General features: G+C 50.4%; 1 protein-coding gene across 5 annotated transcripts in view; it reads left to right on the top strand.

Moving 5' to 3' along the window:
- The first annotated feature begins 489 nt into the window (after positions 1–489).
- The window catches only part of SMTN (smoothelin), a 66,050-nt gene continuing 41,202 nt past the window's right edge, over positions 490–25,337 (top strand). For 2 of the 5 annotated variants that reach the window (XM_072983640.2, XM_072983639.2), the window contains exons 1-5: positions 490–665; positions 17,941–18,092; positions 19,140–19,242; positions 19,649–19,727; positions 19,852–19,955. In XM_072983640.2, the coding sequence (XP_072839741.2) occupies positions 615–665; positions 17,941–18,092; positions 19,140–19,242; positions 19,649–19,727; positions 19,852–19,955 (489 nt within the window). In that variant the 5' untranslated portion in view covers positions 490–614. Of the gene's footprint in view, positions 666–17,940; positions 18,093–19,139; positions 19,243–19,648; positions 19,728–19,851; positions 19,956–22,124; positions 24,704–25,337 lie in introns of those variants that run through there. The other 3 variants (XM_072983635.2, XM_072983637.2, XM_078381564.1) reach the window with 3 other exon arrangements.

Genomic DNA, 25,337 nt, shown 5'->3' with positions numbered 1-25,337 from the left:
ACCGACTTCCTTGTTTCTGAGTCAGTGCTTTCAGGATTGCGACGGAGTGGGCGGTTGGGTAGGGTTGTGTCTCTGGTGTGTCGGGATCAGCCTGGGTTCGGTACGGTTGGTGGTTTCTTCTCTGATGGGGCGGGAAGCCAACGGCCGTGTGGTTCAAGGCTTCTCTGAAAAGGAGCAAAATCCGATGCGTACCTGGGCAGAATCGGGTTTGGACCAAGGTTGGACATTCCAGGATGCTTCTGGGTATCAGAGTTTCCTGGAGGTGAATAGTCTGAATGGGAAATCTAGCGTGGATTCAACGCAGACCCAACTGGGGTTGGCGTTCACACAACCTCCGTTTCCAGAGCCGGATTAGCAGCCCGTGAAACAGCTGCTGTCCTTCCGTTCGCCTTTCAGCGCGCCTTTAATGAGCCCCAGGAGAAGATCCCTGGTTATTCATATTTTCCCCTCCCTCCTGAACATGGTTATGATTTTTTTCCCTTCTAGAATTTCCCCTCTGCCGTTGCTGCCCTGTAGAAGCAGCCCGCTTTCCGGCCGGCACACGTTGAGAACCCCCCCCCTCCGAGACCGCCAGCTTCTTTTGACCCCAGGGAGGAGGAGGTGGTGGTGGCACCATGTCGGAGGAGACCCTTTTGACCATGGACGAGGGGACGCTCCGGAAACTGGTGAGTTTTTGCCCGAGATGCATACTGCCCTGTGGAATGCATGAGGAAGGAAGCTGGAACGTCTGGCAGACCCAAATTTTTTTAATGTGTGTGTGTGGTTTAAGAGAGAATGCTTTCTGCACTATCCTTGCTTCGTAGGCCAGACAGCTTTTGAAAAACAGCAGAGTTTTATCATTTTTTATTTTTCATTGAATGCACCTCGCTTTTCTGCCACTGTGGGCTTCTCCGGAGGTCCCACAGGAAAGCCCTGGCGATACCCAAGCTTGCCGCTTCAAGAAGCGGGTTGTGTTTGTGTTGGTTCATGACGCACCTTGAGGTTTTGTCTCCTTGCTGCTCTGAGCGCTGTCCTCCTCTCTTCTATAACCCTGGGACAACCCTGGGAGGAAGATCAGACTCGGAGCATGCCAGAGTGAAGGTGACTCACCTTGTTTAGTGGCTCGTCCGGACCTCGAACCCAGATCTGCCAAGTTAATTGCTTGAACCACACTGGCCTGGAGGAAACGAGTTAAACCAGGACACTGGCATGGTCTTGTAATGAGATAACCAGCCGCTCTTTCGAATGTCCTCTTATCTATGCTGACCGATGCCGTATCTTTCTAGCCCTTCCCTCGAGAGCTTTCAGTGTGGGAATCGGCGACAGATGTAAGCCTCCCACGTCATATATATTTTTTTTGTGGCCCACACGTGTCCATCCTCTTCAAAATAAACTCTGCTCCTGGCAGCCTCCAAAAGAGGTGTGTTTTTGTAATAAAGTGGGGTGTCGCTCCCTCAGCCCTAAAACCCCCATGAGTCCTTTCGAGCAGAAAAACGGGGTAAAAATATTTAAAATGGAACCTTGGGCTTCCAGAAATCACTCAGACCTGATTTTAGTTTTTTATTAAACTTTTTGCTCATTTTCTGAGGGTTGCTTGGTAAGAAAGATTTGAGCGACAGGGGGCCAGCGTGCCGCTTTCCATGTTCTCACTTGACTTCCTCCGCGCTGATTTGATAAGTGGTACCTGCTAGACTGGGCTGTCGGTGTAACAAAACGGTGTTAGTTCCAGCAGGCGTAACAAAAATAGGAAGTGGGGGGTGGCACCTTAAAAATCTGGCTGCTTTTTCAGTGGAAAAAAAACTCTTGTGGATTATGGACCCCAAGAAAGCAGAGAGCAATCCACAAAACTCTGTACCGAAATAAATGTTAGTCATTAAGTTGCCCCAGTTTTTTCTGGTTTTTATTTTTATTTCTACATCTAGGCTGTATGTATTCTCAGGAGTAAGTGCTATAGACCTGTATAAGACTTCTAAATGGAGATGCACAGAGATTGTGTGGTCAACCATTCTGCTCCATTGTGTTGTTCTGCCACTTCTTGGCGCAGAATTTCAGGGTGAGATCTTGACACAACACATGGTTGTGGGTTTCCTTTCTGCGTGAGGTGGTGGCCCCTGCTATCTGGGTTGCCTTTCGAATCAGATGGAACAAATTCACCTAAACTCTGCAATCCAGTTGGCTGTAGCCACTGAATAAAACTCCTATAGCCAGGGGCAGTCTACCTTTGCGTACCGATTCCTGGGAAGCAGCAAAGCAGGACGGGCCCCTTACCTATAAGCTCAGGAGTGATCATTTTGGAGGTCTGCTGGAGGGAAGGGAGAGGAGGAGGGCTCAGTAAGGAATCTTCACCCCCTCACACGTTTTGAACTTCCATGTTGTGTCAGCCCCCCGGTGTCGTGGCCCACAAAAATCGTGGGACTCGGGGGGGGGGGGTGTCCGGCATCTGAAGGACCAAAGGGAATCCACTCCTGGATGGATGGGTCGTGTCTTTCTGATCCAGTCTTGGCCTTCTCTGTCACTCGTATCTTGAAGTAGGGAAATTATTATTTTTTCTCGTGTTCTGCACTCCCAAGTCTCAAGCTTGTGTGGCTGGTGGCCAGACTTCGCCTCCCTGCCTGGGTCGCCTCTGAAAAGACCCCTCGCGCAGGTGGCAGAGCTGCCCAGAGAAATCAGGGAGCCACAAGCCAGAAAGACGGATCTGCGCATCTCTTCGGATGCTGCTGGGTACCATTCCTTAGGTTGCACTTAGCAACGTGGTATGCTGCTTTCTTGCTCATAACGCTCCCCTTGCCTGTTGTGGTGACCCCCACTGTAGCCCATGACTATCTGCTTTTAACCTCAAAAAGCTGTCTTTTCAGCACCTTTTACTGTATATCTCAACTCCCAACTGGTGTTCCTGGATCTGCTCGCCTGGGGTGATCAGAGGCCCTCCTGTGGCGAACAGCTCCCCGGGCGCCACGTTGCTGTCTGTCACAGAGGTCACCAAGCGGGAGAGAAAAGCTGATTTCACACTATTTTTTTCTTACACATATGGGATATTCCTGTCTCCTTTCCAAGCCTTGTGGTGGAGAGACTGAACCAAGCCAGCCTGCATTAAAGTTTTTTTTCCATTGTGTTATATTATTATGGGCTGTCAAGTCTCTCTTGACTTACAACAGCTTTGCTGATGTTTTCAGGATAAATGAGATATTCAAGGAGTTTTTGCCGATTCCCACTCCCCAGCGGGTTTCCTTGGCGAAGTGTGTTGCAGAGGGACAGACTGGGGGGCTCAGAAGGCATGGGTGCGAATCCTTGCTCAGCCGTTGAAAACTCACTCCAGGAGCGAGGGGACTGGGAAAAACACTTCTTTAAAACACTTACGCTCATCCAAAAAGGGGGGCCTACAACGTACGTCGGTGCCAGCTCGACACCACAAAATACACAATGATCCTGTTAGAGGTTCTAACTGCCCCACTCTTAAATCCCAAATTGCTTAGCAGAAGCAGAAAATAAGGTTTAAACTGGACCTGCCAGCTGCGATTACGAAATTCAGCATGCTGATTCTGAGTCCAGGTGCGTTTATGCCTTTATGCGCTCTGTGTATTTTTTTTTTAACTGCTCCTCTGTGTCCACAGGCACCGTCCCCTTGCGTGTAAAAATCAAATGCATTCGTATGAGAGCTTTGGAGGAGCCGTTTCCCCCCAAATCTGCTTTTGAACTGGAAGCCAAGCTGGCTTTTCTCCTCGTTGGGCCATGGAGGGGATGTTAAAATATGAGCGATCCTCCCAAGGGTGGTTTGAACTTGTCCGGTATTTGATATTCTAACGTCTCATTCAACATGATGTGTGCCTGGCTCATTTCGAAGGGGTGGTAATTACCAAGTTGGGGGGGGGAGTTCTTTTTGGGACGCTGGACGGGTGTGGTGGCTGGGATTTTTCTGGGAGTGGTTGACCCTAAAAAAACCTTCTCTGGTTTGGGTTCCCCTTCGGATCTGGGCACATTGCCCCCCAAACATGCCTGTGGCCGCCCTATAATGTCCGGTTTCCTCTTGTGGATGATGAGACGTTAAAAGTTGCAGCAGGAGAATTTGCTAAAGTTCTGCCTGTTCCATCTTCCCGAAAGCCACTCTGTTTCTGTTTTTAAACAGATCCTGGAATTGAGGTTGACATTTTTCTCCCCGCTCTGCTTTTCGGATGGTGTGGCACACGCTGCCCAAAATGCAATTTTGAAATGCTGTTTGTGTGTGAGAGAGAATTTGCACACACCCCACCCTTGTTTTTGGCCGTTTCTTGGGCCCACGACTGCATCGGCGACTTGCTTATTTTGAAAAAAACGGTCCCGCTCTTCTTGACTCACCTGCTCCACAGACCGGCAGCCGTTGGGCGCTGAACGCGAGCCAGCCAGCCGGCTGCATAAAAGCTCTTTGTGTGGCTTCCCCCGTCTTCTTTCCTCCCTCCTCCTGGGGGCAAGGGGGAGCCAGAAGAGCTGAGAGGGCACCTTCCCCAGAGCCTCGCCCACCCTGGCGGGCATCATTCAGACTCAAAGGAGGAGGAGGAGGCTCTGTAGGTTCCTGTGGCTGCTTTCTGGAGACTCTTCTGCCGGCTGGAATGCTCTCTTGCTGTTCTCCTCAGGGGAAAGGAGGTACTGTATAGACGTTTGAACAGAACAAACCGTCGCTTGAGAGACGAAATTTAAATAAAACAATCCGCGGAGCTGTTTGATTCATGTCTAGAAATGAATGTCGCAAGTGGGTAAGACCATGATGGCATTATTGCTGCACGAGAGGGCAGTCAGGGTTGTGGGCTGTCAGAGCAAATCAGCGTTTGATGCGGCAGTTCTAAAAATGGGAGCACCCTACATAAAGCCTTATAACGTTGAAACCGGGCTTCGGATCAGCTCAAAATTTGGCACCGTTGTAGCAGACAAACTGCTCTCGCTGTGTGCCACACATGGGGAAATTTGGACAACGGGCTTTGGAGTTATTTATTTATTTTAAATGGAGGGAACCGAAGTTGTTTCCTAGTGCCCCAAAGTGTATAGCTTCCACACCGGATGAAAAAAAAGGAGTCAGGTTCTGGAATCTCCCCCTGTTTGGTGTCTCTTTGTTGAATGGTACTGAGGACAAGAGGGGCCCCCTGTTGTGTAGACCATCTTGACTGCTGCCGTGGGGTGTCATCGGTACTCAGTCTGCCCTTTGCTGTGTAAAGATTGCCATCCATTTCGAATCGCGACTAGAAGGACACAATATCCCACATTCATCAGCTTGAAGAATCTGATCCCTATAAGTGGTACACGCTGGGTGGCTCTGGGTTCAAATCTCTGCTCAGCGAGGCCAGAGGTGAGCCCCTCTTTGAACAATCTCCAGGCCACCCGGATGCGACACTGAGACAATTCCTGTGGAAGGAGCACGCTGAAGGCCACTGCCCTAAATGTTGAACCAAACATTTGTGTTTATAGTTCCTGTTTTTCCTACCTCGAAGGGCACTTTGTTCCACTTTGTGCTTTGACTTGCAAAACCATTTGCAGCCCTAAAGCCCTGCCTTCTGAGGTGTGTGAAGCACAGTTTGCTCACGTGGTTTTATCCTTTCATGCCAGAGCCGTCGATGAGCACTTGGCTTAGGGGGCCCTTAAAATCTTGGCCCCCGCACGCGCTAATGCCGTGTTTTCGGTTAGCCCCGTTTCTTCCTGATTTCCTGGCAGAACAGGGTAATCGCCCCTCAAGCTTGGAAACCATGTTTAGGAGATTTCCATGTGCTAATTCAGCTGCCTTGGCTAATCTTACTGGGTTTGGGAGCAAACAGAAAGCTGTCGGCCTCCGCCGGTGTGTGACTCAGCCTGGTGCAAATAAATAGAGCTTTACCAGCTGCAGCCTTGTAACACAGAAGTTGCAGGGGTGAAAGGGAGACCTGTAGTTGAAACAGAAATGGGATAATAGTAGTCTTAGAACTGCAGAGATGGAAGGGACCTTACGGATCATCTAGTCCTGCCCCGGTCAAGAAGGTGCAGCGGGGAATCGAACTCCCAACCGGTGCCTAAACCACAGAGCTAGCCAGACACCCCTCCAGGGTCACCGTAGTAACAGCGGCTCTGTGTGATAGAGGCGTTCTGGGAACTGTGGTCCGAATAGTAGCTTATCTGAGTCTGGAGGCTGCTGGACTACAGCTCCCATGAGCCTTAGCTAGCCTAGCTAAGGCTGAGGCATTGTGGGAGTTGAAGTCCCCAACCAGGATTTGGAGGGTCCCGTTATCCTTTGCTGCGGAGCAAGCCTTCTGGGTCCTGGATCCTGACGACGCACGATTTGTACACGGCGTCTGCACCGTTTTTCTGCAAGGCCCGTTCAACTTTAGATTTTATTATTGGATGGTTTAAAAAAAAGCAGAAAGATAATATCCCCAGGAGCTTGGACGTAACACATTAGGATTTAATCTGTTAGCGTTGACGTTGTTGGGTTCGCTTTAAACAGGAAGAGTGCGCTGTGGCAGTTGGCCTGCCCTGTTAACACAGCAGGCACAGTTTCAACAACAACGTGTTAAATCTGATGTGTTCATTCCTTCTGCCCACCACCCACTATATTTTTTAGCCTTTTGTGTGTTGCCTTTCCTCCAGGCAAATTATTTGTTTCCCTTTGGCCCTCATGACAACAACCCTGTGAGGCTGGCCATCTTGCTTCAACTCTCTCCTCTAAAGTAGGCAGGAGAAATGTCCAGGGGCCGATTCGGCTGCAGCCTTTCCTGTGCCGGATTCCCAAGCCAAGCTGGGAGCGTCCACACAGCCTCCGAGTCCTGGGGCGCCTTTGTCTACTCAACATGTCTTGTGGGCAGGATATCTCTTCCTCTCCTTTTGCAGGCGGAGCAGGGGGGAAAGGTCTACTCAAGGGCTGTTAGGGTTGAAGAGTGAAACAGAGCCTCCAGGTTCAAGAGGAGCCTACCTCTGAATACTAGTGGCTAAGATCCCGCCCTTTCATTCCTGCCCTACTGGAAATTTAATGCCAGACCTGCGGGAAACGAAGGCTGCGTTTGGGGAGTGGGTGTCTCTCATGCTTCTTCCCCACCATAGGAGTGGAATAACCCACTTCTCCCTCTCTAAATCTACCCAAGCAGAGGGTTTAGGTGGGCTGCTGGCAGTTCCCCTCGCTGCAGAAGCCCCCGGGTGCGTTATCCTACTTCCCCCGGGCTCAGAGAGTGAGATCCGCAGCCTCATTTCCGTAGAGAAACAACATACAGCCTCACCTTATGCAAATGTCTTTGCTTCTCGCTCACCTTGTGGCGTGGTGTACACCTTGCACAGCAGAAACAATGGATGGGAGGGGGGGTTATCCGGGCTGCTGTGAGTCCCTGGAGACCACGGCCTCTTGTTTGCACAGGTGCAGGAGAGAGCGAAACCGGCCCAAGGCTTTGGAGAAAGCCACCGGCTCGGTCCAGAACGGCCAAAGGGTGCCCTCCACCCCGTCCCGAGCCTCTTCTCCCAGCCTCTGGATTTCCTCTGGCGTCCCCTTTTTTCAGGCAAGAAAAGGGGATTATGAGAATTCTGATTTACCCCGTCCCCGTGGCACTCTTTCGTACCTCATGCCAGACCCCTTTCCAAAAGTGAAAAGGGGGTCCCACCAACCCCCAAACTCTCCTCCTCTCTCTTTACTGCTAGTTTCGGGACTTTTTGCGATTCTGTGCACTCCCCAGAAAGTCGTGCAGCCGGAAACAGGTCCGAGAACTGCCCCTCTCTCTGCGCTGGATGCATCTTCTCTGCCCTTCAGCCCACAAAGTTAAGGGTTTGGTGAGTTGGCTGAGGCTTTCAGGCCCGAGCGAAGGCATTGGGGGTTTGTGTGAGCAGTCTCAAAAAACAGACAGCTGGGGTCCGTGCTTTTGCTTCCTGGGTTTTTCCATCACCTCCAGCCTCGTTCTTGTGACTGCCGCTTGGGGATAGCAAGGGAAGAAGCTTGCAGGACGGGTCGGAAACCCCAGCAAGCCATTCCTGGCCCGGAAGCTGGAGGTTTTCAACCAGGCAAATCTCAGTGGCCTTTCTGATGCCGAGCATCGTGACTGGATCCAGGGAAATTTCTGAGTGACATTTTCCTGCATCCTTTGCCCCTGGGGCTCTCCACGAAGGACGAGAGATGGCCTTGGAGGGCCAGTTGGTACGGCTTATTCTGGGTCGGTCCCAATAAGAGAGCTGTCGTTCCTTTGAGTTGTTCCTTATTTCATTTAGTTGTTCTTCTTCTTTGGAGCTGCTTGCAAGGATGATCGGCCAGGCAGGCAGCAGAGCTAAGAATTGATGAGAGTATCTTTCTGTTTCTCTCACTCTGTACATTGAAGGGGGGCCTATTTCTCCTTGTACCCCGAAACATGTGGAGCCCCCCTCGGAACAGTGAACTGAAGAGTCTGGGCACCGAATTCCCCCCTTTTAGTGAGCTTTTGTGGTCCGTGCCCCTCCCATGCAGCTGTGCCGGAGGCGGGGGGGGTGTCCAGAAGAGCATCCGGGGGGGGCACACGTGGTCCGCCTGTTGCGTTTGCCCATCCCTGGTTTAGCTGGATGCATTGGTGGTTGTTGACAAGGAAGAACATCTCTTAGCAAAGTTTCTCTCGAACCTTCCTTAGGGCAGACCTGGGGGCCAGATCTGGCACCAATTCTGCCAGAGACACCCCAGGTCCCATCTGGCGGGGTGGGTTAAAGGCGAGTGCAATATGTAAAGGTGGTGGCTGTGGGATGTTGTGTCCTGGCTGGCTGAGCTTGCTTGGAAAGAATGCGCCGTCCCGTGGATGGAAAGTTTTCGTCCAGACGGGGTGGCCTCCGAATTTGGGTAGGCAGTGCGAGCCCGCTGCTAGGGGAGGCGTTGAACCACCGCGTTCCAGGTTGGGCTCCAAAATAGCATGCCATCAGCGGGCAGTGAAATCCAGAATCAGAAATTGCATATGAATGCATGCAATCAATCAATCAATTGATGAGCCTTTGATGCCCTCCTTATAGGAATGATAGTGTGCCGCTGAGAGGTGTAGAAATCAAATAGAAACATTAATCAGTGGTTTACAGACACTCGAATCTCTCTCTCATAGCAGTAGTAATTGAGATTTCTGGAATGTATTTTCTGTTTGCCGTAAATAGATAACAATCTGATTTAGCAGCTTTATTTGACTTAAATCTAAGGCCAAGGGAAAAGTCTGCCACGTTAATTTTATGTGGTGTATAAAAGGATTGCCATAAGTTGTGAGATGGCGTGCACACACACAGACAGACAGACACACATACACAGACACACACACACAGAGAGAGACAAATCTCAGTGTAAAATATTCTCTGCTCTCAACTGCCAAACTGGGTAAGGAACATAAATAAAGTGTGGTTTTATTTACGTATAACCCCCATTTTTGTTATCATAAAGATCCTGGAAAGTGTTAACTTAAATATATGTATTCAGATATGTATTTCCCAGCAGACAGTCTCTTTTTAAAAAAGTTAATCGTGCAGTCCTGGATGTGTCTACTTAGGAGTAAGTGCCATGGAGTTCTTTAGGTGTTTTCCGAGGTCAATGGACTTAAAATTGCAAACGAAAACTTTTTTAAGAGCAGTACAGTATTCAATGTGCATTGTGTTCATTTGTCATGATACAAATTCATTAGGAATTCACGGTGTCTTTTTGTCTAGCGGAGAGAAACACACCTGAGAAAAAGAGCTTTTTTTGAAACTCTGAAATCCCATTTCATTGTTTTCTCCTGTTTTTTTTTTGTTCGTTTGCTTGTTTGTTTGCAAGCGCTTCTGGGAAGTCCTATGAGGGCTTCAAGACTTGTTTCCTTTTCAGAAGATGACTAAGGATTCCCCTAGATAAAGGTCCTTCAGGTAGCTTGAAAGAGGACAGACAGATGGGAATGATGGTGGCAGTGGTGGTCACTGGATTCTTGGCTTTGTAGTCCAAAAGATTCTTAGACCCAAGCTTTGTTCATCATCATTAAAATTTGCAGAGGCAGGGTCTGCAAAAAAAGAGATGAGAATGTTATAGACCACTGAAAAATCATGCATGATGATTTTTCAGTGGTTTATAAAGGTGTTGACTCTTTTTCCATTTGCATTGTGTGGTGTTTTTTTTGGACCCCACGGCTGCCCTTTCGTTCAACAGAGCTAGGGAGTTAATTTCACTCTCAGGTCTCCCCAGTTGGGCTCCGGCTGGGGTTGTACGTGGGGTCCCCCCCTCTCTGTGTGTGTGTGTTTGTGTGTTGGGAATTCACACAATTCTCCCTTCTCTGCCTTTGATCCCTCTCTCTTGCAAAATCGCTAAGCCCCGAGAGGTCCGGGCGGGCGCCAGTTTCTCCCATCTCAGCTCAGCCTAAGAAGGATTAGTCCATATAAGGAGAAACGGCTCTTTTCCTTTTCCTCCTGTTTTTTAAAATGCCATTCTCTCCTCCAATCCCACACACACCCGAAAAGCCCCCTCTGCTTGCTCCGTTCCCTGCGGTCCGGCTCCTCCTGGGTCCCGTGTCGTTGCCCTCCGACTTTGGCCCCCCCTCTGCCCACTTGCCTTCAGAGCACCCCTTCCCTGTAGGACGGGGGTCCCCTCTGGCTGTTCTCCTGCCCCCCCATCCCAAAGAAGCCACCGCATTCCTGGAGGCTGAGTCGGGAGGGAGCCCTCAGCTAGGATGATGAAGGGATGGGAGGGGGGAGCCGACGGAGGGCTCCCGGTGAGCAAGCTTAAAAGCGTGACTTTTGGGGGGCAGGTGAAATCCCACTTGCAACACCTCCCCCCCCCCGTGGATGGGATGGGGGAGGTCAAGCAGCCGAGCTGGTTTGGTGCAGGATCCTGACATGGGGAAGGCACGAGGGGTTTTGAATTATTCTCCGCTGAGCCCTGCGGATCCTGCACCTGCAGGGGTGGGGGGTTGCAGTGTCTTCCCCTGCTTACCTGTTCACCTTGGATCAGGACCCCGGGCCATCGGTGGGTTTTGGACAGAGTTCGGACAGCCTTTCGTCCATCCCGGCCAACCTTTGGGACGCTCTTCCATCGGAGGGGCGGTTGACCCCATCCTTCCTTGGCAGAAGACGGTTGTTTTCACAAGCCTGCCCCTGTCTTGCCTCTGTTTAACAGATCAATTAATGGTCTGTATTAATAATAACCTTTGAACTGTGGAGCTGGAAGGGACCCTAGCGGTCATCCAGCCCAGCCCCTGCCGAGGAGGCCCCATGGGAGGAATCAAACTCCCAACCTCGGGCTCCCAACCTGATCCCCCTGAGCCATCGATTCTATTCTGTATCCATCGATTTCTCCCTGCTGGCTGCCTATTTTTCTTGCGATTTTATTGTCTTTTGAAAATTACTATGTTGTCTATGATGCCTTATTTGTACTTCCATCCCTATTTTTGTTAGTATATTATTTACTTTTGTTTAAACGCCCAGGGTAGTGGCCCCGCTACTAGTTGGGTGGGATAAAATTGTGAATTTAAAATGAATAAATAAATAACAACAGATCCATTTCCCAGTTCTCTGCCCCTTTGGCGTGGGGTGGTGGCAGTTTACCTCCTGGCCAGCCGTCCCCCTTCCCTGTTTCGTGGGCTGGCCCTGGGGAGGGGAAAAGAGGTCAGTCCCCTCCAATTATACGGTACAAATCTGAGAGCAAGAGAGTTTTGAAACGTTTGGGAGGGGTTACCTGGTCTGGGCACCAACTCCCATCAGGCCCACTGGTTGGGGATCGTGGGCGTTGTCGTCCGTGCAAGCAGCTTCCTCCAGGCGTCTGGGTTTTTCACATTCAAGTGTTAATCTGCGGAACCTCCTGCCACAAGATATGGGTTGAACCCAAGAAGAGCTCTCTTGCGTCGAGGAATCATTCTCGTCCTGCATGGGACAGCCAGCTAGCTCTACCAATGATAGGAGCCCCCCCCCCATTCCTTTGGCGAGGTTTTATTCTGGGGGGTGGTGTGGGGTTTAAGGCGAGGTGTGTCTATGATGTAAAATATTATTTAATGATTTAATTGTTACCTTCATATGCTGACCTTCTTCTGGTGAGCTAAAGTTACTATGCTTGGCTCTCCTGCAGTGCCCTGCCTGCCTTACCCCCACACAACAGCCCTGTGAGGTTGGTCCAAGGCTGGCCCAAGGTTGCTGAATCCCCTTTGTGGCTCTGTCTAAGGCCACCCCAGGCATCGTGATTCTTAGGACTCCGCTGACCATGATTTCTCTGCAGTGGTGAGGTGGAACCTCCAGATTCCATAGCAGTCTACCAGATCTTGGAAGCAGGCGGCTTTCAGATGGAGGACAGGAGTTTTCTAGCCCGTGTGTGTGTGTGGAAACAGCATTGAAAGTCAGTTTACCCCTCCAACCCCACTCTCCTTCACCACAAACCTGTGCGGGGGTGCAAATATCAGTCCCCCCCCAAAAACATTGAGCCGTCCCCAGCCCTCCCATCCCAGGGGTCCTGATGAACGCTTTCTCTGACTTCTCATGTCTTCCACTGCCTCCAACTTCAAATTCCTTTTCTCCCCGTTACAACAGAGGAAACGCTTCTCCAGACCTGGCAGGTGTTTAACCCCCCCCCCCCCCGCGAAGTTCCACAGACCTTGTGTTCTCTTCTGAAACATTCCAAAATAAAATTGTTTTGGAACAATTACAAAATGTTCCAAAATATAATTCAGGAAGAATGGAAATCAATCTATTTCTTCTTTCTTTCTCTCTTTCTCTCTCCCCCCCCCCTTATTTTTGCGGCCTCTGCCCTTTTTTAAAAATAGAAAAGCAGATGGGTTGGAAGGGGACAGGAGAGACCCCAAACGGCCAGTGGTTATGGGGGGGCAGTAGCCCGACCCGTCTCAGTGGGTGCTTGGCTGTGCAAAGCTGCCTACTGTAAAAGCGTTAGTTCTGGGGCACGTTTAGAACTTGGGACCTGAAGCAGACTTGGTGTTGCTCTGAGTTTTTATGCCCAGTCCCCCCCTTTCCATATCTCTAAATGCCAACTTTTCCCACCCTGGAACTCTTCAAAAGGGGGGCCGGACAGCAACCATCAGAATCCCCCAGCCAGGAAGAGCAGGGGCAGAGAGGGACGATGGGTGTTGCAGTCCATCCAACCCTGCTGTGTAGACTTGGCTGAACTTTACGGGGAGCTGAGTTGCAAGACGGCATTTTGCCTGTTTGGGGTGCGCACCGAGGGGCTGTGCCATTTAGCCCGCTCGGTGGCGTCATTTGCCTAGGAAGGTCTGGGGCGGCGCCCGCTCTTTAGCAAATGTCTCTAAGCTTTGCCTGCCTCGCAGGGTTGTTAGGAGGACTTAGGGGGGCGACCCTAGCTCCTTAGAGTGCAGGTGGACAACTTTGATGGGGTCAAGGGGCCAAAGTTTCTGCCTCCAGGAACCTTTGGGGACCCCGAATGGAGGAGGGCACTGGGAGTGTCTATCACTCCGTTTAGGGTTTTGAAAACGGACTCTTGGGGCTGCTGAAAAAGTTTAAGTGGGGCTCTGTGACCTTGTTTTAAAAAGTAAATCCCTCCTCCTCCTGGGAGGCTTCCCTTCAAAACCTGGCCCACGGCTGCCTTCCAGGACAGGCCGGACGGAGGCAGGACAGTAGAAATTAGGAAAGCACACGGTGTGGAAAGTTGGGCTGTGGGTCCTTTCCTGAGATTTGAACCCAGGACAGATCCATCAGCCCTGCCTACACTGCTCTCTCTGCTGTGCCTTCTTGCTCTCCTCGCCTGGACCAGAAAGATGGGGCTATAAAACACCCCCGGTTGGCCAGCTGCCTTCCTGGTCTGGCCGGTTCCCTGGTGACCCTGTGTTTTCTTGGGCCAAGTGTTCACTCGTAGCCATTCATTTCTTCCCGGGCAGGCGAGCAGGGACTGGGTTGCGGTCCATCCCCTTCTTTTCCGGGTGCGTCTGGGACGTCTGGTCCTCTCTATCCCCCTGGGCTTCCAAGTCTTCTGATGCCTTGCCACACGGCAGGGACTCCTCTGCTGCCCGCCGGCCCCACAAATCAAGGATCATTTGTTTTCAGCCTCCCGGCCTTTCTTGCTCCTCCTCTCGCTCGCTGACGTATGCTGGACCCGATGCAGCGGCCCTCCCCCTTTTCCAGCCCCCGGCAGCCCTTCCCCTACAAAGCAGAAAAATAGTAAAAGTTTTCCAGCAGCTCTTCATATCTTATCGGTCCTCTGGAAGCCGAGCGGGTTGGCTATCTCTCCGTCCTTCCCTCGCACTCTTCCTTCCGGCTGGTTTGTTCCTCGGTTGGGGAAGGATGACGCCTTGGTCACCAGAGCCCATGTTTTGCGAGTGGGTCGTGGGTTCGATCCGGAGCATCTCTAAGGAAGGGTGGGCAAAAGTCCTGCCCCACAGTTTGGGAACATCCTGGCCAGGATGGGGGTGGGTGGGGGAGATTCGCTTACAAGGCTGAATGCCGAAAACTCCCAAACGTTTCCTCCTCATTGCTGACCATCCTTAACGGAGCAGGGATTTGAACGCAGCTCTTCTTGAACCCGACTCTGTCACTCCATCCACGACACCACGTGGATCCTTGGAATAAATTTAATTGCTTTGAATGGAGTGGAGTATTAAGAGGATGTAATTGCCCCTTTTACAGGGAGGGATGTGACCTGCAAAGTGTGGGAGTGTAAATTCAGCTGCTTGGCCCCAATTATTTTATATTGCACTAAATCCAAGGGTGGGTTAGCTCTCTAGCCGTGGAGCCAGAGGTTGGGGGTTCAGTTCCCCCGCTGTGGAAAAGAACCAGCCTGGGTGGCCTTGGGCCAGCTGCAAAGTCCCCGGGGTGCCCCCTAGAGGAAGGGAAGGGGAAAACCACTTCTGCCGGGAAAATCCTGAAAAGGGGCGCCGTAAGTCAGAATTGACAGCACTTGATGATGATGATGAATCAAAGTTTCCCTAATGGGGTGTTTGACTAGAAGCAGGATTTGGAAATGAATCATCCCCTTTGTGAGAGGAGACCATCTTGGGTCCTTTTTGGTGGAAAAGGGGTATGTGTGTGTAAATATTTCAATAAATAAACAAATCAAATAAATACAGATAGATCGTAGGAATGGTTTCCAGAGCATGGCTTGCCTGTGGAGCCTCCTCATCATGTTTTTTGGGGGAGGGATGCAGGAAGGACTAACCAGCCTTGGCTGAAAACTCTGGCGGTGTTTTTTGTCACCAACCTAGCAGAAGAGTTTTGCGGTGCCTTGCGGTCTTGGTTGTTTGATGTTGTGTTAGCTCCGGTTGAGTTGTGTGACCCACTCCGTTTGATCTAAAAAGGGGGGCAAATGAGCAGAATAAGGCAAATGGATTCCCCCCACCTCCATTTCGTGCCTTATGCTCAGTCCTGTGTGTGCACATTCCAACGTGGTTCAGATTTTTGGGACTACAAGTTCCATCAGGCTGCCCCCCGACTTGGCTGTCCTTCCAGAAGCAGGGGAAGAAGAGCTTTGTCTTCCTGCAAACTTTCCCCTGCTTGAGTAGGGTTTTTAAATGGATGGTTGAGCCTTTCCTGCTTTGAATCTGTTTTTTGGTATTGCTTTTGTTTACCATTTTTAGTGTGCCATTTGTCCGACTCTTTTTAATACTTGTATACCTGCTGTTTTCAGCTTTTAAATATTGCCTTTTAATGAGGTATGCCGCCTTGGATCCTTTTAAAGGAGAAAGTTAGGAGTCAACATAGTTTGAATAAATAATAAATAAATAAATAGCAAGGGATGACGAAGACTTATAGTAACAGCTGGATTGCAGCAGATGGGGAAGAGGCTGCATTGGACCTGAAGGCCAACAGATTTGCGTTCGCTGACGTCCGCGGAGTGGATTTCTTTTAAGCGTTGTTTCCTTTTAAGACAAAGGGCTGCGTAAAAGACATTAAATCTTCTGCCTGTTTATCAAGCTGTTCCATTTTAAAGGGAAATGTCTCCATCTGCCTTGTTTGGGGGAGCTGTCCGCGGATGATTTCCGAGTGGGTTTTATGAAGGCTTCCATCCATCAGTTGTCACTTAAGAGTTGAGATTCAAGAACCTTAAAGGATGCAATAGATAATGTCAAGTCAATCTTTTGAATACTGTTTCTGCTGCTGATGTCTTTAAGGAAAACAAAATCTGGTGTAAGAGTTCAGCAAGCAGTGACTCTCCCTGTGTTTGATCGATCTGTTGCAGAGTTTTGAATTTCTAGTTAAAGTTCCCTTTGCTAGCAGTAGGAGTGCATGGATCCGCAGAGGAGAATAGTTACCAGTTTCCCAGATAGACCATCCCTTTCCTCATTCATTGGCACTTAAGATCTCAATAAATAAACAAATCAAATAAATTAAGGTGAATAAATAAACTCACTCTGAGACATACATTAGGTGAAAGAATAAAAATGTTTCACTACTTACGGTTGTGAACAGATCAACAGCAAACTATCAAAATGCACGGCTTCCAACAGACTAAAGAGAGGGAAAGGGGACACTAAGCAGAGAGGCGGGTCTCTCTTTGAATTCAGAGGCAGGAAGGAATGATTGGTTAGTGCCGGATAGAGTGACAGTCGCCCCTGCCCAGAAAGGTCCCTTCTGGCCAAACAGACTAAAGGCAGCATGCAAAGTTGCTAATAAAACTCCAACAAGAACTTCTGTTCCTTCTCACCCATTCCTTTTTTTGGTCTCTATAAATTCACTCCCAAGGCAAAGGAGGTGGCAGTCCCAGCCCCCCAGAGGGTCTTGAGCAGAAGAAAGAGGTCTCTGGCCACAAAGATGGGTCAGAGACCCTGTGAGCAGCTGTCACCTGGGAAGGAAGAAGGGCATAGGGTTATGTGTTCCACCCTGGCTGGACTGCTGTAATGTCCTCTATGTGGGGCTGCCTTTGGAGACTGTGTGGAAATTTCTGCGGGTCCAAAACATGGCAGTCAGATCGCCTCCAGTTAACGGCAGCTCCACTGGTTGCCAATCCGTTTTCTGGGCAGAGTTCGAAGGTTTGGTTCTGACTTATAAAACCCTAAATGGCTTGGAGTCCCAGCGATCTCATGGACCACGTCTCCCTTGATGAGCCTGCCTGAGTGTTAAGATCATCAGGAGAGGCGTTTGCCTCTGTCCAACCACCATCCTAGGTGTATTTGGTGGGGACACTGGAGAGGGGGCCTTCTCTGTGGCTGCTCCCAGAGACTCTGGAACTCCCTGCCACTGGAGGCCAGCTTGGCCCCCTCTTGGCTGTCCTTCCGCAAGCACGCCAAGACCTTTCTCTTCAAGCAGGCTTTCTCTTTGTGCCTGAGATAAGTTTTTAAATAGCTTGTTTGTTTGTTTCTATGCAAGGTGACTTACATCACTAAAACAATATTTAAAATCTAAAACAATAAGGATACGAACTGTATATTGTTGTGTCTTGCTTCTTTGAATGTGTTTTTTTTGTTTACCCTTTTTTAGTGTGGCAACTGTATGCTTCTTTTCAGTATGTGTATACTCCCTGTTTTTAGTTTTAACTATCGTCTTTTAACGATGTAAGCCACCCTGGGTCCTTTTTAAGAAGACAGTTGGGATTCAACACATTAGTTCATTAATTATTAGTTAGTTAACGAATTACCCAAGCGGCCACCCTATGGTGTCCACCCGTCCCTTTTGAATTCAGCCAGTCCTTGAACTGGGCATTCTCTGCTGTAATTTCCCTAAGTATTTATGATGTGGCTTTTCCCTTATGGGGGCGGTGGTACAAGGTGCCCTTTTCTTGACCTCTGGGAGAGCCGAGCGCAATTTCTGGCCTGCCGTTTGACCGCCCGGTTTCAGGCATGATGATGCCCGCTCGGTCCCCCTCCTCACCCAGGCGTGTGCCAGGAGTGACGGAGTCTCGTGCTGTGCCCAGCGCCTGGGTCATAGGGTGTTGCGTGCCGCAGGACGGGAGTGGGTGGCCGGAGGGACAGTGGGGCCCCTGTTCCAGCCTTCGGCACACTGCGTCCTTTGTGCGCCTCCCTCTGGAGCCCTTCGGGGTGGGCGGGCGAAGGGCAGCTCCCCGGGGTGGGTTTGCCGTTGCTCGACCGATGCCCGAGTGACCACTGACCGCTCCCTTTTTTCGCTTTGCCTCTTCCTCCCCGGCGGCAGCTGGAGGCCACGCTGGACCTGGCCGAGCGGCGGCGGATCCGGTCCGCCATCCGGGAACTCCGGCGGCAGGAGCTGGAACGGGACGAAGAGGCCACGCTGGCCTCCAAGCGCTTCCGGACCGAGCGGCAGGAGAACAAGGAGAATTTGCTGAGGTGGGTCCCGGTGCCCGCAGACCCCACCCTGGGCAAGGTCCACCCCCCACCCCGGTCTCCTCATTGCCCTCTTTTCTTGAATGGTGGAATTTCTTCTTCTGACTTTTAACCACGATCATGGCTTGCTTCTATTTGCGTGTCTCTCGTGCAAGGCCTCGGCGTTTGGAGGACCAGATGCTGAGTTTCATTCTTTATCGCTTGGATCTATAACCGACACCCCCAGACAGAGTTGGGATATAACTCTCAGCTGCTTTCTGTCACCTGGCTGCTGTCGAACGGATGGGAGTTGTAGTCTGCCAGCGTCAAGGAGGACTATTCTATGCCTGCCTCCTGCCCTGGTTATAGATTATAGCACGCCAGCTCCTTAAACGCCACCCTCCCTGTTTTTCTTTGTTTATCCATCACCCTTTATAAGCCCACTCGTTCCCCAGGGAGCTCAAAACAGCTCTGTTTTTCTTTTCCCTTCTCTATTTTTATGGTCACAACAGTCCTCCTAGGTAGGTCAGGGGCAAAGAGAGAGAGAGAGAGAGAGAGAAAGAATATGTCTGTGGCCCAGGGTCTCTGTGGGTTTCATAGCTCCATGAGGACTAGGACCTTGTCCTTCTGTGTGCCGGTCTTCCTTGCTACAGGATGCTGGCTTTTAAGAGCTTCTCTGTTCCTCTCAGAGGCTCTGCGTAAGAAACGCCATGCCGAGGGTCCGGGAAATTGAGAAGAGCCCCCTCCTCTATTGCACGTGTTCTTCGTCCTGTTTTTCTCTCTTGGAGGTTGAGGGCCATCGTGGTTCTTCTGACGTGGCTCGTGGCTGTCTTAAGCCACGGTGCCATGCAGCATCCTTGGTGCTGTGAGTGACCCGCCCAGGATCGACATTCAAATATTACGGGTGGAGGAAACCGGTACCTGGATCTCCGGAGCCCTAGTCCTCAGCCCTACCCACTGCACGGCACTGTCCTGGGGGGTGTCATTGGGCAAGTACTGTCCCGAGAGGGGCTTCTTTCCTTTCCACACCTGATTTCCTGTCTTCCCGGCCTCTCGCCCTGTTTCCTGCAGGTCCCGGCGGCTGGAGGAGGAGGAGGAGCAGCAGCAGAAGGCCCTGGGTCTCCTCTCCGGGAAGCTTGAGGCGATCCAGGATGTGGAGGAGCTGACGGCCTTGGTGAGTCCTTAAAAGCATGCCCCCCTTGCCCTGCCCTGCCCTGCCCTGGTAGCTGCCAACCAGCCCTGGGGGTGTCAACCCAGCCTGGCTATCCAGCTCCTCCCAGATTTTTCACAAACAGTTTGCTAGTCAAGGAAGATCCTTTTAAAGACAGGCGTTTTGATAGTTAATCATTGTCATCATCATCATCCTATGCCATCAATTGGATTCTGACATGCTGTTTTCAAAGTAGAGAACACTCAAGAATGCTTTACCATTTCCTTCCTTATGTTCTTCTAATACTATCATTTATTGTGAGCTTTAACTTGTCTTGCCAAAGGAAAAGGGCAGGATCTGAAATAAACGAATTAAATGAAGTGCTTTAGTGAGCAATGAAGAGGTGCTGACTTCTTTCCCCTTCTTCTAGCTGCGAGGGGCCAGTGAATATGAGGAGCGGAAGCTGATCCGAGCCGCCATCCGCAAACTGCGGGATGAAGAAATTAAAGGTATGAGACTTGGTAGCTTCAGGAGATGGGGTGTGTGTGTGTGTGTGTGTGTGTTTGTTTGTGTGTCTCTTTCAAACAAGATTTTCGATGCCTCCTCCATGCCTCTTCTCCTTTCTGTCTCCAGCTGCAAGCTTGGCTGGGAAAGCATACGACCATCGGAGGGACCCCAAGGAGACCCTTGACTCGAAGGGACAAGAAGAAAAATCCGTAGACAGAAGCGTCTCTGAGGTGAGCAAGGGAAACATCTTCCACCGTTGATCTTAACGGAAAAAGAGAAGGGCCTCTCTCTCTCTGTCTATCTATTTGATTTTTTCATACTGCTCATCTAGTGGCATGCCACTCCTCTGGCCAGTTTAGAACAGAAACATAAAGCCCACCCACCTGTCAACACTTAATCCGAAAAAACAATCCCAAGAAGAATCTCATCCATGGTTTGCAGTTTCATTTCCCAGAAGCCTCGGCCGGCTCACCCAATGGCCAGAGGGACCCTGGGATCATCTGGAGGGTCACAATCAGCTTGCCCTTGTTTTAAGAGGTCTCGTTTGATCTGAGATGGATGGGACCCAGGGGACGATTCTGCCTGGAGGTCTGGGCGGTGGTGCTCATGTTTTCGGGGAGGAGGTGAGGAAGAATCCTGCTGAGTCAGACAAAAGGCGTCTGCAGCTTAGCTTCCTGTGTTGGCTGCCTGGAAGGAGGAGAAGCCCCTCCTTGTGCTCAGAACATTTGGGGAAGTTATTTTTTTGGAGTGGCGTTCCCAGAATCTCCTGGGCGGTTTTCAGAGCCATAGCCAAAGATCCTCTTTTCAGAGGTAGACTGCCTCTTGATATGGAGGCTTAATTTAGCCATCCTATCCCATAGCTGTACAAATGTGTTTGATCCTCCTGGAGGCAACCTCTCCCATCCCAACACACAACGTGTGTGTGTGTGTGTGTGTGTGTGTGTGTGTGTGTGTGTGTGTGTGTGTGTGTGTGTGTGTGTGTGTGTGTTTGTATCAAGTTTTGAGCTCCATTGGTCTCCTGGCCGGGCATGGTTTAAAAAGTAGATTGTGCCCGGGGGGGGCGGGGAGAGCAAGGATTCCTTAAAGATCCCCAGCCCGGTACTTCTGGGGAATTTGGGGGGGGGGATCTTATTGAAATGGGGTCATCGTTCTGCCACTGTTTATGGTGAAGCCAAAGGTATTGTGCCAGGGCGGGTGGCTGAGGCTTCCCTCTGCTTCTCGTCTGGATCTCCTGTAGCGACTGAGTTTGGGAATCCATCGTAAGGACCAACGCTTTGCCTTGGGCGCAGGTAAATTCTCCAGATTTGGCTGCACTGAGCTGATTCTTTACCTAGTGGGTAGATGAGAGGTGATTTCCCATTTTTTTTTCCCGGATACGGATGTGCCTTTGCTCTCAGCTCAACAGCGGCCTTGCGCTTTAAGAGAAAGCCGTAAAGAATGACTCTAAGACCTGGGCAGACCTTTTAATTATGGAAGCAGAGGAAGAAAACACGTCTTCGTAGCCCGTAGGGAAGCCTCATCCCTCGATCGCATTCTGTAGCATCCATTCGGAAGCTCACTTTAAGTGAGGCAGCCTGGCCGTTAAAGCCTTGGCAAGGTTATTTCTGGAACTTTGGAAAGTTTTCGCTTCCTGCCTCCCTGCTACCTCCGTTCTGCAACGCTCACCCTCCTGAAGAGGCCCGTTGGACTCGAAATCTAGTGGGCATCGTTAGTTTTTTTTTTTTTGGAGTTTTTAGTGATCTAATAACAGTTTAAAAAGAAAAGGCCATCATGCTGGGAAAGGCAGAACTCAGCAGGAAAAGAGGAAGACCCAATGTGAGACGGACTCCCTCCCTCAAGGAAACCACAGGCTGGGGTTTAAAACAGGTGAGCAGGGCTGTTGAGGACGGTGGATTTTGGAGACGTTCCATTCATCGGATTGCTGCAAGTTGGAGGTGAACTTGGCAGCACATAACTAACAAACAGATAAATAATAACAGAACGGCAGTATCCACCTTTGTTAGGTTTTAGTAGACAATTGTGGCGCACCCAGTGTGGTGTAGTGAGTGGAGTGGTGGGCTAGGACACGGGAGTCCCGGGTTCGAATTTCTGCTCAGCCATGGAAACTCACTAGGGGTGTGTGTGGAATTGGTAAAACCACTCCTTCAATATCTCGCTTCCCTTGAAAGGTCGCTGTAAGTCAGTTCCGGCTTAGCATCCCACCATTAAGGAGTGGGAGTGGGGCCTCTCTGGAGCAGAGGCGCTTCTCACAACATCCGCTAGATGGCAGCCGCCTCCCAGAAAGACCCCCCCAACCTGCGGATTCCAGTGGCACCTTGGAAAACTCACCCGATTTCTTTCTGAACGGCGGCGACTTGCTTCTTCAGAGGCTGGGCGGACTTCTCAGGGTGTCTGATGGGTGTATTCCCCCTCTGTTTGGCTAAATAAGGTGCCTTACCCTGTAAGCATTTCCTACGGGGTGTCCCTTTTCATCTCGTTTGGCGAAACAAAGATCAGGCGTCGTCCAGGATCCTGAAGATGAACGCATTTGATTTGCTCTCGTGGACTGTCGTACCCCCGTTCCTTTGAAGGCGGGAGGGCTGCAGTTAGTCCAAAGTTACACCGAGTAAAACGCAGCACTCTGCTTTTGCTGCAGCCGGTGAGTCCAGAGGCTCGCTCGGGAATTTCCTCTGCGGAAAAAGTAGCAGCTTCCAGCTTTCCGGCTGCCCTCTTGCAGGGTCGTTGTTCGTATGGGCTGCCAAGACGCTTCCGACGGCTGGTGACCCGATGAACGAGCCACCTCCAAAATCTCCCGTCCTCAACTGCCCGGCTCAGCTCTTGCAAACTCCATCCCACGGCTTCTTTTAGGGAGTCCCTACATCTCACATCAGGCCTTCCTCTTTTCCTGCCTCCCTCCGCCCTTCCCAGCATTATTTATCTTTTCCAGAGAACTCTCCCTTTTCCCCAATGTGCCCAAAGCAGGACAGCCTCTGTTTTCAACATTTTTGCCTCCAGAAAGAGTTCAGGAGGCCTGATTTGATCCACGCTCCACTGGTTTCTATTACTTCTCACGCAGACCGTCTGGGTCCTTTTTTATGGCCCTTTCCAGACCCGAATCCCTTCCTGGGTGTTATCGGACTGATCCGTACGTCCCTCTTCCCCCTCACATATTCTGCTTGAGCAGCCCGTGTCCCACAATAGATTTCCTCTGAACTTCAGTTCGGGAAGGATATTTATTTATTGTATTATTTAATATAATTTTTATAGCTTGCGCTTCTCCTTGTATGGAGACCCAAGCCGGGTGAGGTCCGAGGCCACGTGAGGACTCGGCTTGTGCTGATTCCCATTTATATTTCTGCCCAGCCCCAGTAAATGCATATAAATCTCTCTCTCTCTCTCTTTGTGACCCACATATTAACCAGGTGTGTGTGTGGGGGATGATGACATCCTTGCACAACGTACTGTCACAGGGCCAAGGTTTAACACACCCCACCCCACCCAATCTGTGATCTGACCCCATTCGCTGTTTGCCGGCAGGACGGCTGCTTTTTCAAGCAGAAAAGAGTGACGGCAGAGGGTCGGGTGGAATTTGGGGGTTCAAGTCTACCTTGAGCTTGGAAATGTTCTATTTAACTCGTGAACCTCTGGAAATAACATTTTAAATCATCATCGTCCTGCGCAGTCAAGTCAATTCTGACTTACCGTAACCCTTTCTCGGGGTTTTCCAGGCAGAGACGACTCGAATGCAGTTTCCCCGTTCCTTTCTTTTTTTGGGGGGGGTGCATTTCTGGGGCTCTTCTGCAGCCGGTCCAAGGCCACCCAGGCTGGCTGTTCTTCTCCCAACCTCTAACTCCGCAGCCAGATACCTAAACCGTTGAACTATTTTAAAATGACATTTAAAAACTGATGCTAACATGTTTAACATTTTACTTTGGAAATATTATTTTTTTGGAAGGGTCCCTTGGCTCATTCTGTTTAAGGCAAAAGTAAAACACTTTTAGTGTTAATGTAAACTTGGCGTCTCCGGAGATCCTGCTAGACGCCCCTGCAGACCAAGATGAAAGGGGGGGGGGCTTCTTTTCACGCCTCCTTCCCCATCCGCTTTCTCCCTTTCGGGTGACGGCCACCCGTCTTTCTCATAGAGGCCATCAGGAAGTTTGGGTCCAAAACAATCTGCAGGGGTGAAGGTTTCTCTACCCTTGGGGTTATATTTTAGAAGGAGAGGAAGGGGCTGAGGACAGAAGGCAGGCGAAGCTGGGAAGCTTCTTCGGTTCAGGGGGACCCTGGGGCTTCCATCGTTCCTACTCCGCAGGGTTGTTAAGAAGATGCTGTCTTGTCTGTTTAATATTTACATTATGGGTGGGAAACAATCAGCCTCTTGAAATTCACATGCTTATTTTTTGGGGGGTGGGAGGGTTCAGGATAAGATAAGCCCTCCCCGGCTGACGTTTTTCTTTCATTTCCTAGGAGTAAAGCTTCTACTCTGAAGCAAGCAACAGGCATTGCTGTAGTGCTAATTTTTGCTAAGGTTTCTCTCCCCACCCCCACCCCTGGTGATGTGTGCGCTCCTTGCTGCCATTTTCTGTCGCAAAACATCCCTCTCTTAGCCCCTTCAAAAAAAAATTAAAATAAAATTAAATCTGCACACACCTAGCAGCAGCTCGGAGCCATACTCGAAAAAAAGAGGAAGGGATCAGGGCCCATGGTTGCCTGGCAACACGTAGTCAGTCAACCTGGAAAGGGGTCCTTTTTTGAGGAGGGGGCTCTGTCTGGTTGCTCAGCAACGGCTCCAACCTTACACAGAGATGCCCGTGGCATGCTTGGGGAGATGGGCGTATTTTGGCGCCTCCTCACAAACCTCGCTGGCTGCCTTTGATGGAGGGGTGTGGAGAGAGAGCGTGAAAGAGCGCAGGCACCGAAGCACCGCACTTTCCGCTGCTCGCTTGTGCTAAACCTTTGTCTCTTCCTCTGCGAGATGCTACACCCTCTGGAACGGCCGGTGTGTAGGGAGGGAGGCGGTTGTATGGAATCCCCAAGGTGGTCATTTGGGATGGCGATGGGCTGGCATGGGAGAACTTTCCTGATTTTAAAAAAGTGAATAAAATACGGGATGTTTAATGCATGCAGAATTAACATGCCTTGTTTCTGGGCTCGGGATAAAAAATGTAGGTGAAGTCTGCGCTTTTGCAGACGTACGTAAGGTCTGAAAGCTTGAGAAACACCCCCTCACCCACCAGGTCTGCTATTTAATTACTACGATATTGCCCAAACCCTAATAACATGTAAGGCAACCAGCACTAAAGGTCAGGGGTGGAGGTTCCAGTTCCAGGACTTGCTGTCAAGATGGATGAATTACTTGGCCTGGAGTGGACTTGTTTTTTTTTTTTTTTTTTTGCAATGACTTCTTAGACATGACTGGCCATTCAGACCCCACCTGCCCCTCCCTTCTTTCTGGAAGGGAAAAAAAGCTTGTTTTTAATAGGGACTTGGGACTTGAGACTTGGTACCAAAGACAAACTTGGAACTCAGACCTGAAGATTTGCCAGTACCCCTTGCTAAAAGGGATCACGATGAGCCAGTCCTGTGTAGAAGGCTATGTTTTTCTAGGAAGGGCTCACAGGTGTGGCCAGGAA

The sequence above is a fragment of the Pogona vitticeps genome, chromosome 14 (genome assembly GCF_051106095.1).
Source record: "Pogona vitticeps strain Pit_001003342236 chromosome 14, PviZW2.1, whole genome shotgun sequence".
NCBI lineage: Eukaryota > Metazoa > Chordata > Lepidosauria > Squamata > Agamidae > Pogona > Pogona vitticeps.
Note: the sequence above shows the minus strand (reverse complement) of the source record. Positions and strands in the feature narration are given on the sequence as shown.